Raw genomic sequence first — 20,758 nt, forward strand, 5'->3', positions numbered from 1 at the left:
TACAACTCCTTATAATCAGTTGCGCCAACGGCGACATCGAACCTACTTTCATTCATGTCTTGAGTTAGTGTTGCGGGCCAATAATAATTCCTCAATCTCGACAGGGCTGTTTGTGTTGGGGGGAGGGCATAAAAATAAAGGACAAAGATAGGAAATAGGGTTGTGTTGTTAATCTTGATAAAATTTCATTTTCATTTTATTCGCAAAAAGGAGCCATTTTCTTCTTTTTCTTCTTCTTCGTCGTCGTCAACAAAAGGAGCATTTTCTTCTTCTTCTTCTTCTTCAACAACAACAGCAGCAGGAATGGCTATGGCTTCTTCTTCTTCTTCTTCGACTCCCCTGGCCTCTGTTTCCAGTCGTAAAGACAAAGCTTCCAAGGCCTTCTCCTCCCTCTCCTCCCACCTCGCCCTCGTCTCCTCTTGCTTGTCCGAATGGCAGCAGCTCGACTCCCACCTCTCCGACCTCCACCTCTCCCTCCAACACCACCTCCTCCATCTCTCCGACCAAGAAACGGATTTCGACCGCTCCTCCCTCGCCTCCCGCGCCGCGCTCGCCAAGCGCGAAGACTCCATTCCCGCCCGCGAGCTCGCCTCGCTCGCCCGCGTGCAGGAGCAGCAGGATGCCGCCATCGCTGCCATCTTGGAAGAGCGAACGAAATTGCAGGCGACGAAGAAGGACGGACCCCAGCCCGCCGCTAGGGCTTCCCAGGTGGATGTGCCCGTCGCGAAGCCAGAATCAACTGCAGCAGGGCTGCCTAAGAAGGCTTCCAACGGCCCGACGAGGCAGGGCAGTGCCATGAATCAAGCAAAGGGTGTTAAAGTGCGTCCTCAGCTCAAGTCTGCTTGCGAGAAAATGGACGCTCAGGGGCTGAGGAAGTTCATTGTCGACCAGCGGAAAGACGCTGAAGCACTCCGGGGTGAATTGCCGAGCGCGCTACAGGGTGCGAGTGATGCGTGCAGTTTGGTTTTGAAGGCTTTGGAAGACCTTGATCCAAGCCAACCCAAGGATATCACAGCCTCAGCCGCCCGCCGTGCTGGCATTCTTCTATTGGAGTGTCTAGCACATGTGATCGCTGACCCTGTCTTGGGGGTGGACTACCCCATCGTGCCTTCAAACGTCAAGGATGCAAGCAAGGCCATCGCTAAGCGTTGGAGATCTAAGCTGGATGTTACTAATGATGAACACACCTTGGATGCACATGCGTTTCTCCAGCTTGTCGCGACATTCGGAATTGCTTCAGAGTTTAACGATGATGATTTGTTCACTGTTGCTACTGCTATTGCTCGCCGCAGGCAGGTGCCTGCTCTGTGTCGGTCCCTTGGACTGGCACCGAAAATACCAGGTTAGTATCGACCTCAATTGGCGAATACTCTGCATACATGGAATGCCGTTCATAATGAACCTTTTTTAGTTTTCTTCCGTTTCAGGATCTTGGAGTCCCAAATCTTCTTTAAATTTGTTTTTGTTGAAGAAATGGAGAGGCCGGAACGCTCTCCTGGCTTGGCTCCATGCCCAAGCTTGAATGGCAAGGCACATGCTCAGTGCTCTGAATGTCTGTGGATATATAACACAATGCCGCTTGGCAGTCGTGTTCCGTGACCAATACTTTGGTGTGCAGGTTTGGTAGACAAGCTCTCTAAAGGTGGCAAGCAAATAGAGGCATTGTCGTTTGCTCATGAATTTGGAATCATGGAGAGAGTTAAACCGGTTCCCTTGTTAAATTCTTATCTGAATGATGCTCGCAAGGCAGCTCAGACGTTGGCAAAGAATGCTCCAACCAAGGCAGCCGGTCAGGTGCGCAATGCCATTTCCACTTTTCCTCTTTGTTCTCAGGTATTCTTTTGCAAGCATTGGCTCCTTCTGATCCATATGTTTGACCTGTTCTCTGCTGAATATTAGAATGACGCAACGATGAAGGAGCTTTCTGCGCTGAGAGCAGTTATGAAAGCGGTGGAGGAGTACAATCTGGGTTCACAGTATCCCACGGAGAGCTTGCACCGACGTGTGGATCAACTGGAGAAAGAGAAAGAGGAGAGGAAAAGAGCAGCGTCAGCTTTCAAACAGCAAGGTAAGAAACCTCGTCTTGGTGGAGATGGGCTCGGAGCAGGTGGTAAACCAGATAGAGGTGTTGGTCATGAAAGTTCTGCTCCTGCCAAGGGTGTAGGATCTGTCAGTGAAATTGATAGAGGCATTTACATAAACACTGACCTGGGGCGTTATGGGGGTTCCACTCTTTCATCTTATGGTCTAACGACTCAGGTTGGCCATGAGGGTACTTATGGCTCTGCATATGGGGCTGCTAATAGGAGTCCTGTTTCTCTATCAAGCTCGTACCGTTATCCTTCAACAGATGCTATTGGGTCCTCCTTGCTTGGATCAGCTTCAGCTTACTCTGGTTTGCCTGGAGCATATAGCAGCTACCAATTTGGTACTGGATTGCGCCCACCTTCATATGGCTATCCATCTTATCTGAAGTGACCTTTAGGTGTTTAGCTACAACTTGTACTGCAATGGGGTGTCAAGGCAGGTCTATACTGTGTCCACATTTAGGTTTTGAGGCTTGATCAGGCACGCTAATCAGGTAGTCGTATTTGTCAAAGGAGTGCTTTTAATTATTGCTCTCTTTTTAAAAAAGTTTGTTTCTTGCGGAATTGCGAAGCTAAAAACCGGCCATTAAAATTATCATCTCTTTTATTGTGATCACGGTATGATCTAGTGTGATAGTGGTATGAATTAGAGTGATGACCTGTCACGTCACTTGTAATGGTGGTGTTCTTACGAGCTAGGATGTGGACCTAGGAGCACTGAACCATGGGATAAATATATGGCTCTAAGCTAGCATAGGAGGGCTAAGTCATGTGTAATGAAGGGGAAAAAGGGCCAAGCTAGAGGCCCTTTAGGTGGAAAATGTGGAGGGACTATATAAGTCCCCATCCACCCCCTACTATGTACCTTTTGATGTGACATCTAATCCTATCTACTCCCACCTCCTGCCTCCTACGTGCTGCCTACACTCTCTCTCCAAATCTCGCTCTCTTCCCCTCACTCCTTCTCTCTCTTCCTCTCCCTCTACCCCTCTTCCTCCTATCTCTCCCTCTCTCCGCTTTCCTCTCCTCTTCCCCCTTTTCTGCCATCTCTGGCGCTTCACCAATTCAGCCCCGGTCTCCTTCATTGTTGGTATCAGAGCCTCCGACCCTGGCACCCTTGCTTTTCCTTTCACGCAGTACACTAATTTGCTGGTGAACCTGACGGTGACAAATATGCCTATCTCTGCTCAGAAGGAGAAAGGGAAAGCACTTCGCCAAGCAGCTCTTCTAATCTGGAATCAGTGCTGCTTTTTTCTGCGTTTTCCCAGGCAGCAGACAAAGTTGTTGGAGAATGGGCACATCAGACCACCGAGGACCACCGTATGAGCTTGAGCTGTGATCCAGAACTTAGCAAGCAGCGCAAGTCCAAGGACATATAAGATCCTGTTGCCCAAAACACAGAGAATCGGTATCTCTTGACCAACTGGTCTGTGCGATAAAGCTACTGGGCAATCTGGGTCAACACAATCGGCTGTCCCTTCCTCGTCCTTTCCGAATGCCCAACCAATCAGAAGCAACAGCCTTCATCCCGTCAGCCTCAGGTCCTTAGCCCGTCAGCCGGCATCTGTAGCCTTAGGCCCTGTGTTGGCATCCCGTCAGCCGGCATCCCTTTGTGTCCATCACTCCTCCAGCGAGCACATATAGCCAGACGCAGCCATTGCTTCAGATGGCAACAGCTACTACGTAGCAGGGGGTTAGTGGTGGGCAACAAGCCACTTTTGATAACATGCTGGCAGATTCTTTGCATTCATATAAGGCCCTACCTAAGGCCATCAAACTTGAGATGTCCTTTGATTATGTGAACCTCAAGCGTGATGATGCCCGCACTTCCGGAGGTTACACACAAGAATTATGCAGCCAAGGATATCAAGGACAAACTCACTGTGCATAAGAGTTCAAAGGGGACACTTGCAACCTAATGAGCTGGAGGAGTGGCTTACAAAGTTGGAAGATTATTTTCGCTTCTACCTAAAGCAGGATGAGGATCGCATAATCTTTGCGGGTATGCACATGCAGGACTATGCACACTCTTGGGGGCGTTATACGGGGGACTTGCCTCAGAGGCCAGCTACATGGAAAGAGTTCAAGGAGTTGATGATCACCACATTTGTATCCTCGCTCATATTGGAGCAATATCTGGCTGAATTCTATGCATTATCGCAGACCGGTACTGTCCAAGAGTACTTGCAGCGTTTTTGGAGACTTTCCTTGTTTGTACAGGGCATATCTGAGAGAGGGAAGTTGCTGCGTTTCATCCAGGGATTGAGTCCTTCTCTTGCTGCAGATGTGAAGGCACATAGCCCTTAAACATTTGAGCGTGCAATCTAATTGGCAGAGGTATTTGAGCCCAAATATGCCAGCAAGTATAAGATGATAGTGGGCAGAGCATATGGCAATGCAAATGAGTCTAAGAAGAAGCATAAGGTGACTGATTGGCATGAAAAAAAACTGCAGCAGCACCATTTCCGAGGTTTCCCACTGTTACAGGCAGCAAGATGCATATGCTAAGCCATACATGTCGTTTGATGCTCAGCCAAGAGCTAAGCCAAGTGTTGGAAATGAAAAATCAGAATTTAAACAACACACTAGGGCTATTATGGACAGCAGAAAGCGGGCAAACTTCTAATTTAAGTGTGGTGAGAAGTGGATTCCTGAGCATCGGGAAGTTTGCAAAATGCGTAGCTGTGGTACTGCAAAACTCAGTATGATCATTGAGATATCGGATGATGAGGATTTAATGGATGCTTCTAAGACTTTGGATGCCACTCATGATGATTCAGAGGGTGCACAGGTCGTGGAAGAGCTTTAGATGTTGGAGCCACCAAGGGGGCTGATTTTCCCTTTGATCCCGGTGGTGCTAATGAACATAATATCCATGGTATACAATCTGATGACACTCAACCCACATGTAACATGCGAGGTCGTTGGCCTAAAGTCTTTCATGTGAAGCATCAGGTTGCTATCCCGCTCCTTGTGCGAGAGGATGCAAATGGAAATGCTCCTGAGGACAAGGAGGAGATCTATTGGGATGAGCAACAAACAATTTATGCTATCTCTTTTCATGCCTTGATGGGTGCCAAAAGTTCTGAAACTATCAGATTGCAAAAGGACAAATTAATGGCAGGATTGTTCACATGCTTGTGGATAGCGGTAGCACTCATAGTTTCATCAATTCTAAGACCTTACAGAAGGTGGGACTAATTGCTACTGAGATTGATCATGGGCTGAGAGTAGAGGTGGCAAATGGATAGTATTTGGCCAGTAAATTTTGTTGCCAAGATGCAAGGATCAAGCTCTCTGAGGATTATGAATTTGTTGGGGATCTCTTGGCACTGGATATGGGCCCAATAGATGCTGTCCTGGTTTGCGATTAGCTAAAATCTTTGGGTAAAATCAGCATGGATTTAAATGCCCTATCACTCAGCTTTGTCCACAAGGGTAGAACTGTAGCATTGCATGGCATTGCCGCTCCTAAATTGCAAGTCATTTCAGCAAAGCAGTTGGCCAGAGAGCTCAAGAAGGAGCATGCCCTCTACGCATTGAATGTGTCAGTATCTCAGGGGGTAGCATTGCCCGTGTTGAGGATTGTGATATGTAGTAGTTGCTATCGGAGTTTGTTGATGTATTTGTTGATATGCCATCCCAATTGCCGCTCAAGAGGGACGTGGAGCTTGCTAGTGAGCCCATAAACAAAGGCCCATACCGTCTCTCTAAGGTTGAGCAGGAGGAAGTGGCAGTACAGGTGCGGGAATTGCTTGGGAAGAACTTCATCTCTCATAGTACTTTGCCTTTTGCCTCTCCGATGCTTCTGGTGAAGAAGAAGGATGGATCGTACCGCATGTGCATTGATTACAGGGATCTAACTAAGGCCTTATTAAGAACAAGTTTCCAATTCCTAGGATAGATGACCTGTTGGATGAACTCAAGGGTACTTAGTTTTTCTGGAAGATAGATTTGAGGTTTGGTTACCATCAAATCAGGGTGAAAGAATTGCAGCCACTTCTTTTCAGATGCGTGCTGGTTTTCTTTGATGATATCCTCATTTACAGCAAGGATAGACAAGAGCACATTAAGCATGTGAAGCAAGTGCTGGAAATTTTGAATGCATCAGCTTTATGCAAAAGCCAGCAAATGCACTTTTATGGCAAAGGAGGTTGAGTACCTGGGGCATATTGTGAGTAGACGTGGCATTCGGGTGGATCCCGCAAAGGTGAAATGCATCAAAGATTGGCCATAGCCATGAAATCCCACCCAGGTGAGAATTTTTAGGTCTTGCTTCCTTCTACAAGCGCACTATTCGCAAATTTGCCAAGAGGGCAGCTCCTCTTACTGACCTCTTGAAGAAGGATGCTTTTAAGGATTCAAGGTGATGCCTATTGGATTGACTAATGCACCGGCGGCCTTCCAGGCACTGATGAACAAGATATTGTAGCCACTTCTTTTCAGATGCGTGTTGGTTTTTTTTGATGATATCCTCATTTACAGCAAGGATAGATAAGAGCACATTAAGCATGTGAAGCAAGTGCTGGAAGTTTTGAGGATGCATCAGCTTTATGCAAAAGCCAGCAAATACACTTTTATGGCAAAGGAGGTTGAGTACCTGGGGCATATTGTGAGTAGACGTGGCATTCGGGTGGATCCCGCCAAGGTGAAATGCATCAAAGATTGGCCATAGCCACGAAATCCCAATGAGGTGAGAGGATTTTTAGGTCTTGCTTCCTTCTACAAGCGCACTATTCGCAAATTTGCCAAGAGGGCAACTCCTCTTACTGACCTCTTGAAGAAGGATGCTTTTCGGTGGTCAAAGGAAGCACAACGCAGCTTTGAAATCCTGAAATTTTCTCACTCATGCACTTGTCTTGGTATGCCTTGATTTTTCGTGTCCTTTCATTGTGGAGGCCGATGCCAGTGGCAAGGGATTGGGGGAAATTCTTAGGCAGGAACACGGGGTAATTGCCTTTGAAAGCAGGAAGTTTGATGCCAAAGAACTCAATTACCATGTTTATGATCAAGAGACGCTGGCTATCTTGCATGCTTTCAAGAAATGGCAGTACGGAAGTAAATTTAAGGTGAAAACAGATCATAGGATACTAAGATTCTTCCTCACCCAGCCAAATTTGTCATATAAGCAGAAGAGGTGGTTGGCTGCAGTCCAATCCTATGATTTTGACATTGAGTACAGAAAAGGAAAGGAAAATGTGGTTGCAGATGCATTGTCCAGGATGTGGGCTTGCAATTTGTCTGCTATCTCTACCATATATTAGGAGTGGATTCATGGCATTCAGGAAGAGTATATGCAGAATTCTAAAGTAGCTCCCATATTTTCAGATTTGCAGAAGCCTTCTAGTCAGGGTCATCCGGATTTCAAATTGCATAATGGGCTGTTGTGGTCCAAGACAGGATTTATTTAGTGCTAGACTCAAAATACCGCCAGCTGGTTTTGCAAGAAATGCACTCCTCTCCCATGCGGGCATCACTAAAACATATGAAAGAAAGCAGAGCTTTACGCGGGGAGGCATGTGGAGAGATGTGGTTAAATACGTGGCTGAATGCTTGCCTTGACAATAGAAATTCATGGCAGTCAGAAAGCATTGTCCAGGACCACCCCTATCTCCTACTGGATTGATTAGTAGTTGCTGTTTGCTGCACTTTTTGGACAGCTATGTTGTGAAATTTTGAGGGCAAAGTTCTATGGGAAGGGATGGCTGTAATGAAGGGGAAAAAGGGCCAAGTGGCCCTTTAGGTGGAAAATGTGGAGGGACTATATAAGTCCCCATCCACCCCCTAGTATGTACCTTTTGATGTGGCATCTAATCCTATCTACTCCCACCTCCTTCCTCCTATGTGCTGCCTACACTCTCTCTCCCAATCTCTCTCTCTCTTCCCCTTGCTTCTCTTCCTCTCCCTCTACCCCTTCCCCTCCTATCTCTCCCTCTCTCTCCTCTCCCCTCTCCTCTTCCCCCTTTTCTGCCATCTCTGGCGCTTCACCAATTCAGCCTTGGCCTCCTTCATTGCATCATGCCCCTTGGGATGAGCACTAAATAGTAGTATAGTGTCTGCCTTAGGCAGGGGACCGTTACACAGAATGTCGGCCTCACCTTGTGTTATAACAATTAACGATGGGGCTAGGGATTTTTGAGGTGGCAGCCTTTCTGGCATGGGCTCCACACTTGTTTGGGAAGAGAATGAGATAGGTTACTTATCCAGATCCAAGACAATGGGGTGTCAAGGCAGGTCTATATTGTGTCCACATTTAGGCTACTTGGTAAGAGAGTGGAGCGGTTGGGTTGTGAGCGACTGGCATTTTGTAAGAGTGTGATATTGACATTGGACGATTCCAATCCAAGGAGCCATGTCACTCATTGACAAGTGTAAAGCTTATTAGAAAGGATGCATAGAAATGAGGATTCTAGACGATTCTTGGCAGATAGATGCATTTATTTGCAGCATGGACATATCTGTTTGTCTCCTCTCAAGTACACACATGTCTACATGCTCGTGCGCATACGCACACATGAGTATTGTAGCTCAGTCCTGTCAAGCTTTGATTGCAATTTTATCTTCTTATTTCCTCAATAAGTCATCTTATCCAGCTAAGATATTTTTCTCAAAACATTATCAATAACCCTCTAGGTAGCAGCATGGACTCCAAGAGCCATAATATATGGAGATTGGATTTCCCTTACAAAAGCCTATTGCAATCAATATATCTATATGTGCGCGCGCGTGTGTGTGTTACATGCAGATGCACACGTGTCTATATGGGTTTGTATGTATGTGTGTGTGCCTGTATATGTATGTATGTATGTATGTATGTGTATAAATATGTGTGTGTACACAGAAACACATGTATGTATTTATGTATAGTGTATATTGCGATTAATTTAACTAGTAACTTGTTCATTTCCACTTGTGAAGGCTGTTTCTTCACAGATTTGAAGCAGTTGATTCTATCCACCATCTTCCTTACCTTTGTAAGGGAGGGTTTTTGATTTGATGATTGTAAGGGAGGGTTTTTGATTTGATGAAAGCCCAAAGCGTCAATTTAGTGTGTGTTTACCATTGTGGGTCTTTTACTACTTACTTTTGCTTTAACACATGGGACCATGGTTTTGCCCTTAGTAATTATAAAAAGGAAAAGCATCCGTCCCTGAAAGGCATTGGTTAAGTAGATGTGAGATTTCAAAATGAACCTGAACTCTATGCCTTTTTTATTCAGTTAACTGCCCCACTAGTTTTCCAAGCTACAATGTTTGGACACATGTCGTGATATCTTTACTTGTGACTTGAGTGGGATTTGTGCTAGCCTTTGTCACAGCTGAGATTGCCCTTCACCTTTGGAGTGCTAATAGAATCACAATATGAAGACCTACGTGTGTGTGTGTGGATGCTCAAGTACGTGTGAGCATATGTTTTGTAACAAAAGGTAAATTTTCTTAGTTTTTAGAATGGTGGGCCTTTTAAATGGCTTTGTAATTGAGTAGTACTTTAGTAGGGGAGGCATAATTGCCACGTGGCATCATAGGCTGGCTATCCCACACCTAGGGGCTCTGCTAGTACTATGTACGAATTCATTCTTAATGCAATCTTGTGATCACTCATATACAGCTGAAGCTTGTGTAGCTTTCAGCTGAACTAGGATGTTTTCTCTTTGCCTAGGAATCTCCCTTACACAAAAATCCGGGTACGTCAACTCATGAATTTCTGCAACCTACATGCTGTCCTTTATCTTTGCATTCGTTTGCTGCCATTTCTACATTACTAGGCTATGAATTAGACCTGAACTAGCTAGCTGTAGGCTAGCTTAGCTAGAGCACTTTCCAGGGATTTTTTGTGGGAAAATCATATTATTTGGTTCTGGGCTACTACCTCTGTGCAAAATTTGATCGCCAGATTGCCTTAGATTCTGTTCTGCCACGTGTCAGGCTGATAGAGGGCCAAATTTTTGAATTTTTTACATCTTCCTGAGCGCAATGGTCTCCTGAACACAAGCCCTAAGGTACTGCATCAAAATTCCCAGAGTTGGATCAGATTTGCCAGGGTTTATGTGATGCAGGCAGGAGTGAGAAATTGCTGCTATCTGGACATTTTCTCTACCATATCTGGATTTTTCTGCATACATATTTTCGCCCCAGCTGCTACAAGACCTGCGCCAAATTTGGTTTTGATCAGGTGTCATTTGCCCTAATTTCTACTTCGAATTGGTTGCAATTTTGAGTTATGGCTGCACTGAAATTCGGGGCTTCCAAGTTTTTCATGCTTATTTGGAATCACCCCGGCTGATTATACCTCTGTATCAAGTTTGGGACTGATCAGAGCTCATTTACTCCTGAAATTGCCTCGAAACCTGTTCCAGCAGGTACAATTTAGGGTTTTTCTCAGCTGACAGATCATTTGGGGCTTTTCAGTTCTATGCCATATATTCCTCTATGCTATTCTATCTAGATCCAAATTGCAGTAATCATTGTTAATTGGGATCCCAAAAACTCAGAATTAGGGGTTATCAGGATGCCTCCAAGAAAGTTTAAGAAGAATCAGACGGGGAACTTTGACCCCATTCCAGAGGATGATTTGGTGTTGGATTCTACAAGACTGGGCATTGGCTCCAGTGAGGGAGCCCAGGATGATGGCATTAAAATGGTGGAAATCCTTGGCAGTTGCTTATAGGAGCTAACTGATGGCACTTCCCAAAACACTAATGGGTATATGGATCTGATATTACAGGCCCTTAAGGAGATGACTGTGGAAATTAAAGCTAATGGTATAAGGATGTAGAATTCCTTTGCTACAAAGTATAAGCACGTAAAATTCCTTTGCTACAATGAATAGGAAGTTGGACCAGTTCAGAATGAATACAAGACCTTACCTGCTGATCTCAGATCAGTCATGCTATGTCATCAATATATTCAGTCTATTAAAATTGCTGAACCTAGGGGACCTACTCAAGACAAGGATGTCAACAATTTGATTGTTTTATTTAAGTTCAAGGGTGCCTAGTGTGGAGGAAAGGCTGAGTAAAATGGAAGACTATTTTCTGCTCTATCCTGGAAGTCATCAAAGTAAGATAAGATTTGCCGTTGGATGCACAATAGTGACAGAGTCAATCTTGCCTTTATAGCCACTCTCATCCACTAAATATGCTACTAGAAAAGAAAACACAGAGCAAAGTAACACTCAGACAAAGTCTTCATCTCTGCACACATCAACACTCAGAACATCTTCAGTGTAACGAAGGGAAACATGCTGAATTTTGCTACAATAGGACCAAGTATCTATCCATTGGCATGAGCCCGTTTGAGGCAATGTCGGGATGCAAGGTCGGGATGCCTTCTTCAATTGCTGACATGGCTGTGAAAAATCAGCAAGCACGGAATGACTTGGAGAGGATGGATGCCCTTCTGCAATTGGCAAAAAAGACTATGCAGGATGCCCAAGCCAAGCAGAAGAAATATGCGGATGAATGCATGAGGTATTTGTCTTTCAAAGAGGGAGATTATGTGCACTTGCGTCTCCATAAGAACGGTTATGCCTCACTGAAAGGAAATACCAACACAAAGCTTGGTCATAGGTATTACGGTCCTTAGAGGATCATCCGCAAGGTTGGAGAGGTAGCATATGAGTTGGAGCTACCCAGTACCTCCAAGATCCATGATGTTTTCCATGTGTCTTTGTTGAAACCACATGTTGGACAGCATGTCCATGTTCTTCTAGAGTTGCCACCTATGGATGAAGAGGGCCACATCCTCTATGTTCCGGAGCGCATCGTGGGTTTCAGAGACCATGTACTCCTAAACAAGGCCTACGTAGAGTATCTTATCAAGTGGCGGGGACTCCTTGAGGATAAAAATTCATGGCAGCTAGAAAGCATTGTCCAGGACAACCCCTATCTCCTATTGGGTTGATTAGTAGTTGCCGTTTGCTGCACTTTTGGACAGCCATGCTGTGAAATTTTGAGGGCAAATTTCTATGGGAAGGGATGGTTGTCATGAATTGGATAAAGGGCCAAATAGAGGTCCTTTAGGTGGAAAATGTGGAGGGACTATATGTAGGGGCAATGAGCAAAAGAGCAAGTACAAGAGTCGAAGGAGATGGATTGTTACGTCAACTAGATAAGATAAAATGAAAAGTACATAGTACTTGAAGGTAGACCCTAGGACTAAGTGTCATAGGTGTCACATAGGACTAAATGTGCTATGTGGCATAAAAGGCACTAAAACACTGGTGTCACATAGGACTAAATGTCCTATGTGGCATAAAAGGCACTAAAACACTAAGTGCCTATAACTATGCCTACAAGGCACATACCAGGGCCCATAGGGCATCACTAGAACCGGGAGAAGATGGCTTACAAACCCCCCTTCATGGTATGGGCTGAAGTATTTTGGAAACGTCTCAGAATACCTGGTATTTTCTGGTCATGGTGGCACATGTTCATCCAAAAGGATATAACCACCTATGAATGTACAAGGTATGTCAGATCATGTAACAAAGGGAACCAAGTGTAAAGCTTGTCGAAAGACTTCGAACTTTGGACGAGGAAGTGCCTTTGTAAACGTATCTGCTATGTTGTCCTCTTTGGGAAGGTAGGAGAACTCTATGTCTCCTACTGACAACCGCTCTCGAACATAATGATAGTGAACTTCAATATGCTTGGTACGTGCATGAAACACTGGATTACGTGCAATGGCCAAAGCACTCTGGTTGTCAGTGTAGACCATAGTGGAGGATGTCTGGCAAATACCAAGATTGTAAGTAACTGTCGAAGCCAGACACACTCTACTGTAGCAGTGAAGGCTGCCCTGTACTCAGCCTCATAGCTAGATGTGGCAACTGTTGGTTGCTTCTTGCTGAGCCAAGAGATACATGAACTGCTAAGCAAAAAACAATTGCCGGTATGTGACACTCTGGTGTCGGAACAACCTGCCCAGTCACTATCCGTGTAATCATGCATGGTAAGTGAACCCTGATCACCATAGAAGAGGGCTAAATCCTGAGTGCCTCTGAGATATTTGAAGACTCTCTTCACTGCCTGCCAATGCTGTGAATTGGGCATGTGCACGAACCTGCTGAGCTGAGATACTGCATACTGTAAGTTAGGTTTGGTGTGACATAAGTAAATGAGACATCCAACAGCCTGCTGATAAAGAGTGATATCACATGGTGGGCTCCCATCATGAGCTGAAAATTTGAAGCGAGGGTTCACTGGTGTAGAGATTGGCTTGCAATCCTCAAACTGAAAACAATCAAGGAGCTGTCCAATATACTTGGACTCTGACATCATGATAACCCCCTCAACATGAGCAAACTGAAGGCCCAAATAATAGTGTAGCTGTCCCATGTCTGACATTTCAAAAGCCTGCTGCAAATCAGCCTTGAAAGCTACAAGATGCTGAGTATCTGGGCCCGTGATTAGCATATTATCCAAATATAAATCAGCACTAAAATATCAGATCCACTCCCACGGACATAAAGAGTGGGCTCTGTGGGGCTATTCTGAAAACCAAGGGATAGTAAGTGTGCATGAATTTTGGCATACCATGCCTTGGGTGCCTGCTTCAAACCATAAAGGGCTTTTCTAAGCCGGCATACCTTGTTTTCAGAATTAACAACCTTAAAGCCAGGAGGTTGTGTCACATAAACTTCGTCTTGCAGATCCCCATGAAGAAAAGCAGTCTTGATGTCAAGCTGGTGCACTTGCCAATGGTGATGGGCTGCAATGGCAATGACACATTTAATAGTAGTAATCCTGGATGTGGGAGCAAAGGTCTCCTCAAAGTCAATGTCTTGTTGTTGGGCGTACCCTCTTGCAACAAGATGGGCTTTGTGTCGATCAATGCTACCATCAGATTTTCTTTTTAATTTGTAGACCCACCAGATACAAATGGCATGCTTGCCGGGAGGGAGATCTACTAATTCCCATGTGTCATTTTTGGCAATGGATTGTAACTCAGCTCTCATTGCATCCATCCACTCTTTGCTATCAAAAGCATCTTTATGGCTCAAAGGCTCTTCATTGCAAGTTGTAGCAAGGAGTGCAAACTCAAGAAAGTGACCATGCGTCTGTCTATTCCTGATCTTGTCCGGGCAGCAAAAGGTTGATCTTGTTTGCTGTCCCTCATTGTATCAAGAAGCCATCTGGGAACTTGCCTTTGCTGTCTATTGACAGCTCTTTCTTCAATCATTGCATCATGAATAGTGGGATCATTTTGTGCTGGAAGAGAAACCTGCAAATCAGCATGGGGAACTGGCTGATCATTGCTTGTTGGAGGGCCTGCAGGAGGCTCATGTTGCTGGTCAAAGTTTCCCTTTGAGGAAGGCAGAGGTAACCAAGAGTCAAAGGCATCAAACATGTCAACTTCTGGCTTAGCTTTGCAGTCCACAAGAGGAGAAGCCAAATGTTCAGCAAAGATTACATATCTACTGACAATAATCTTCCCAGTATTTGGTTGGTATAACCTATACCCTCTGCTCCCCTGGCTGTAACCAATAAATATGCATTTGATTGCCTTGTCATCAAGCTTATGTCTCAGCTGAGATGGTACATGAACATATGCTAGAGACCCAAAAACTCTCATGTGTGAAAGTGAAGGCTTCCTGCCTTTCCATGCTTCATAAGGTGTAACAGTCTTCAATGCCCTTATAAGTGATCTATTCAGCACATAGTTGGCACACATCACTGCATCAAGCCAAAATTTATTGGGCAAGGACTTGGCCTTAAGCATGCATCTGGCCATCTCCATAGTGGACCTGTTCTTACTTTCAGGAACAGGATTATGCTAAGGAGTGTAAGGAGTAGTGCATGAGTGAATAATGCCCGGTGAATACAAAAATGCATCAAACTCCTTTGACATATACTCTTCCCTCCTATCTATGTTGAGGGTGACAAGCTTGCATCCTGATTCATTCTCAACCATATTTAAAGCATGAGAACACTTTAGATTTGGCTTTTAAAGCATATACCCAGCAATATCTTGTGAAGTCATCAATGAGAGTCATGAAATATTTATACCCCCCAATGGCATTTGTCCTCATTGGGCCACAGACATCACTGTGCACTAGCTGCAATTTCTTTTGTGAGAGTTTTGAGCAATTCTTTTGAAAAGGAAACCGATGCATCTTACCCAAAAGACAACCCTCACACACATGTTTGGAAACTGTGTGAATTTGAGGTACATCATTTTCCATGTCCTGTGATTGTAACTTGGCAAGAGCTCTATAATTGAGATGACCTATTCTCTCATGCCAAAGATGAGTTTCAGCAAGTTGTGAATCTGAAATAGCAAATGCTTCAATAGAGAGTGCAGCTGAGTGAACATCAAGGTGATAAAGCCCCTTTTTCAAAGTGCCAGTGAGAACTATGGCATTGTCATTACGAAGATCATATACTAGGCATCTTTATCCATAAAAAATCACTCTGAAATCTGAAGTGGCAATTGCTGAAATTGAGTTGACTTCAATTCCAGGCATGAAAAGAACATTAGTCAAAGTGACAGGATGGCTTGAAATGGATGTGAGCTGCACATCTCCAATTCCTTTTACACTATAGGAGGCATTATTAGCACATGTAACAGTTCCCCCACGAGGTGCATTAGCTAAGGAATGAAACAACTGTTTGCAAGATGTGACGTGCTTGGAAGCACCACTATCAAAATACCAAGATTGAGCATCATTAGCAGTAAAGAATGAATCAACTTGGGAGGGATCAAAGGAGCAATGGACAGCCCATGCCCAATCATCTTGGAGAGCATGTGCATGTGAGGCATCTGTTGGCTCGTGGGATTCATGTGAGGCATTAACTGTCAATCCTGCTTTCTTTTTCTCCGAAGCAATGCGCTTCTTGCATTCTGAAATTTCATGCCCAGGCTTGCGACAATAGTGGCATCTTTTCTTCTTTGACTTACCTGCTGTATTTTTGGATGCATTGGAGGAATTGCCACTGTTCGGCCCATATTTAGGCTTGCCCATAGGCTTGGAAGCCTTGCCTCTTCTTGTCTGCTGTGAAGCAAATGCATGATTAGGAATAATAGCTTGTCTATTAGCACGACTTTGCTCTTCTTGCAAAAGCAAAGTGACTAGCTGATTAAAAGAGTAGTGGTCTGGATTACCCATGGCCACTAATCGAAGGGTTGTAGCAAACCCTTGATATGTATATGGCAGTCCATTCAATGTGAAAGCCTTGCCTCTTCTTGTCTGCTGTGAAGCAAATGCATGATCAAGAATAATAGTTTGTCTATTAGCACGTCTTTGCTCTTCCTGCAAAAGCAAAGTGACTAGCTGATCAAAAGAGTAGTGGTGTGGATTACCCATGGCCACTAATCGAAGGGTAGCAAACCCTTGATATGTATCTGGCAGTCCATTCAATGTGGTACTGACAAGCTGAGAATTTGGCACCACCTCATCAATATTGGCAAGTTGTTCCATGAGGTCCTTGACCTTTGTCAGGTATGCATCCATAGAGTCACCTTCATTCATACTGACTTCCTGCAATTGCCTTCTTAAATATGCAGCACGTGCCTCATTGCGAATCTGATAAAGAGAAGCCAATTTGTCCCAAGCATCCTTTGCTGTCTTGCAAGACCGGATGTGTGGAATAATGATTCTCTTGCATGATAAAGCAATATAGGAATGTGCATTTGCATCTCTTGCATCCCATCTTGATTGTTCCTGAGTTGGAGGAGCAGCAGCATGGGTGCTAGAGGATAAGGCATCAGGAGTACCCTCTGCAGAGGGACCAGCAGTAGGGGCAGCCACTGTAGCATTGGCTGGCCTCAGATAATCCTAGAAACAATATTCCAAATGCCTTGCAACAAGAATATGTTTCATGAGATAAGACCACATCAGATAGTTGGTGCCATCCAACTTATCATCTTCACGAAGAATGCCAAATAGATCATGATTGTTGCCAGCGATTGCAAATGGGATACCCTGAAAAGAAGAGACCTGTTAACACAAAAGCCTCAAGGCTATCACTGCAAAGAGTCGGCTGTCCAAAAATGACAGCAAATGTGTGCAAGTAAATGCTATGTTAATTTCCTGCCCAAATCAAAGGGCAGATGCAAATTTGACCCAAATGTGACTGTGTCAAGAAATCTTCACTGCAAAAACAGCAAATCTGGAAAAGCCCCAAATTTAATGAGGGCAAATATGCCAAAAAGAGGGCAAATAGAGAAAAGCCCCAAATTTTGCTGAGATTTTTGTAAATGTGACCCAATGTATTGCAATCTGACCCAATGTCCTGCAAATGTGACTTAATGTCCTGCAATCTAAACAAGAAATTGCAGACCAAATCCCAAAACTCCAATATTCTTGCAAGAAATTGCAACCAGAGGTGAAAAGAACTGAAAGCCCCAAATTTTCCAATGTCTTGCAAAAGCCCCAAATTGCAAATGTCTATAGATACCATTGGTGGTAGATTCGCACGTGCAAAATTGTACAGAACACCCGGAGCAAGTACAAGCTGTACGGTTAACTGTTCTGCAAGTACATGTGTACGGAATGCAAGTACAAGTTGCTGACGGCTGATCTACAGGTGAAACCGTACGGAAGAACGTACGAAACAAGTACGGAGCAGATGAACCTGTACAGAGCAAGTACTGTGCAAGTACACCTATATGGAATCTGTATAAGAGACTTGTACGTCTGTATGCACCTGTTGTACGGAATTGTGTACTTGTGCATGTATACTTGTACGGCACTGGTACTGTGTGCAGGTACACTTGTACGGAACAGTTGCTGTGCAAGTCCTGTCGTACAATGCATGTACTTTGTACGGGTGCAGGTACAGAAGAAGATGCGACAGGCAGAACAGCTAGGGACGTAGCTGGGTGGCGGGACTCGGGATGTGTACGGGATCCGTACGGAAGTCCGTGCAATCGTACAGACTGTATTGATGGAGCGTAGCTGAGGCTATTGAAAGGTGTGAGCGACGCAGATCTGGAGGCAAGGGAACATGTCTAGTAGCGCTTTGATACCACCGTAGGGGCGATGAACAAAAGAGCAAGTACAAGAGTCGAAGGAGATGGATTGTTACATCAACTAGATAAGATAAAATGAGAAGTACATAGTACTTGAAGGTAGACCCGAGGACTAAGTGTCCTAGGTGTCACATAGGATGAAATGTCCTATGTGGCATAAAAGGCACTAAAACACTAAGTGCCTATAACTATGCCTACAAGGCACATACCAGGGCCCATAGGGTATCACTAGAACCGGGAGAAGATGGCCTACACTATATAAGTCCCCATCCACCCCCTAGTATATACCTTTTGATGTGACATCTAATCCTATCTACTCTCCCTTCCTCCTTCCTGCCTACACTCTCTCACTCTCTCTCTTCCCTACTCCCTCTCATTCTCTCCCTCTCTCTTTCCTATCTCATTCATCTCTCCTAGCCATTCTCCTCCCTTCTTCCCCTATCTCTCTCCCCCTTCTGCTAGTCTATCCCCCTTTCTCCAAATCTGCCCCTACCCTGTTTTCTACATTCAGGCCACATGTCGTCAGGAAGCCAACTACTTCAGCCCACTCCTCATCATTCACATGGACTATCACAGACCAATAATCTTTGTGAACCAGGGAAAGCATAACCTCAAAATGAAAACCCTCAAACAAAATTCCAAGCACTTTTGGCCCAAGCTCAAGCGATAAAATCATGTGTATATAGAGTATAAACACTAGTGTCCAAAGCATTTATCCTCGTTACAAGAACTCGAAACAAATTTCCACAAACTGACTGAGATAAGACACAGAAATACACGGGATCCACGATTCAAAATACACAACACATTGATGTTTTCAGATCTGCATAACTGCCATTGACTCCTCCATGAATCCCATGGTAATATCTCCCATGTCAAGATCAATATTGAACAGCCCTAGACCTCTTATCTTCCCAGAGCTCAGTTAGAATAGCACAAATACCCAGCTAGCATCCATGGAATCTTGAAAGAGGGGAAGGACTTCATACTGAGAGTTCTTCTACTCAGCAAATAGATTAGAACTCTTCAAACTTCAGTGCATGAACAGGTTGTCCAAAGTGGTTGGAGAGGAGGTGGCTAGGTAGGTCAAAGAGTTCCTGGATAGAGACTTCATCTCCCACAGCCAATCCGCCTTTGCCTCACCTATCCTCTTGGTGAAAATAAAAGATGGATTCTATAGGATGTGTATTGACTATAGAGATCTCATCAAGATGACTATAAAGAACAGTTTCCTATCCCTAGAGTTAATACTCCCTTGGATGGATTGAAGGGGGCCCGATACTTCACCAAGATAGACCTTAGGTCGGGTTATTATCAGATGAGGATGAGAGAGGAGGATGAACCCAAGACAGCTTTAGAACTGAAAGGGGATTGTATTAGTTCAAGGTGATGGCATTTGGCCTCACCAATGCCCCAGCCACTTTTCAAGCCCTTATCTATGCAAATATTTTTCGATGATATACTCATCTACAGAAAATCTAGGGAGGAGCATCTCTCTCATGTGAAGCAGGCCTTGGAGGTTTTAAGAACCCACCAGCTTTTTGAAAAGCCTAGGAAGTGTACCTTCATGACTGAGAGGTTGGATGTTTAGGACACATTGTGTGCAGCAATGGAATCAGGGTGGATCCCAATAAAGTGAAAGTGAGAGTCCAATGATCTGTCTTTAACTTGACATGACTGCCATAGACATAATGGCAACTCTTTTCTTCATCTAATGTCCATACATAGGAATCCTGCTTGAGTACGTTAGTGAGTGGTGCAGCAATCTTAGTAAAATGCTCAATAAATCTCCATAAAAGGAAGCAAGACCAAGAAAGCCTATAAGCTGAGTCACATTTGCTGGCTGAGGCAATTACCTTTCTCCCCAACAAAGGAGACGCTTTCTATAGTTCAAAATCATGATTTTGATATTGAGTATAAAGCAGGAAAGAACAATAGTGTGGCTGACTCTATCTAAGGTGTGGGCATGCACTTTGAGTTCTATCACAGAGATGTATAAGGAGTGGATACATGGTATTCAAGAAGAGTATCTCTCAGATAATGAAGCTGCGGGCATATACTAAGACCCACGAAATCCTTCATGTGAAGACCATCCTCACTACAATTTGTCTAATGGTTTATTGTGGTATAAAGAGAGGATTTTTCTTGTGGAGAATTTTGCCTATAAGTTGCTGGTCCTTCAGAAGATGCATTCTTCTCCAAGGGCTGGTCTTATGAAAAGGTCAGACAGAGTTTTATATGGGAGGGGTTATGGAGAGATGCATATAAATTTGTCAATAGGGAATTAAATCTCAAACCAACTAGCTTGCTTCAACCTCTTCCCATCCTTGAGGACTAGTGGACCCACATTTCTATGGACTTTATAACTGGATTACTAGTGACAACAAAGGGGTAGAATAGCATCTTTGTGTGGATAGGCTTACAAAGACAACACATTTTATACCCACAAAGACAAAATGCTCAGCGTCTATGGTGGCAGCTCAGTTCATGGAACATGTATTCAAATTACTCGGCATGCCTCAAGAAATAGAAAGGGATAGACACACTAAATTTATGGGTCAGTTTTGGCAAGATTGTTCAAAGCCATGGGCACTCTCCTCACCCCAAGCACGGCTGGCCATCCATAGACTGATGGCCAAACTGAAAGGGTCAATAGGTGGCTTGAAGAATATCTCAGACATCATTGTTTTGACACTC

General features: G+C 44.4%; 1 protein-coding gene across 1 annotated transcript; it reads left to right on the plus strand.

Annotated features, from left to right (window-relative positions):
* Positions 1-204: 204 nt before the first annotated feature.
* On the plus strand, positions 205-2,665 carry LOC147892697 (uncharacterized). Its single transcript, XM_087387638.1, has 3 exons — positions 205-1,342; positions 1,619-1,794; positions 1,900-2,665. Exons 1-3 carry the CDS (start codon positions 304-306, stop codon positions 2,476-2,478), a joined length of 1,794 nt encoding a protein of 597 aa, XP_087243764.1. The 5' UTR covers positions 205-303; the 3' UTR covers positions 2,479-2,665.
* Positions 2,666-20,758: the final 18,093 nt, after the last annotated feature.

This window comes from Dipteris shenzhenensis, chromosome 16, assembly GCF_047967505.1.
Source record: "Dipteris shenzhenensis isolate YYH24624 ecotype China chromosome 16, Dip_SZ_1.0, whole genome shotgun sequence".
In the NCBI taxonomy this organism is placed as follows: domain Eukaryota; kingdom Viridiplantae; phylum Streptophyta; class Polypodiopsida; order Gleicheniales; family Dipteridaceae; genus Dipteris; species Dipteris shenzhenensis.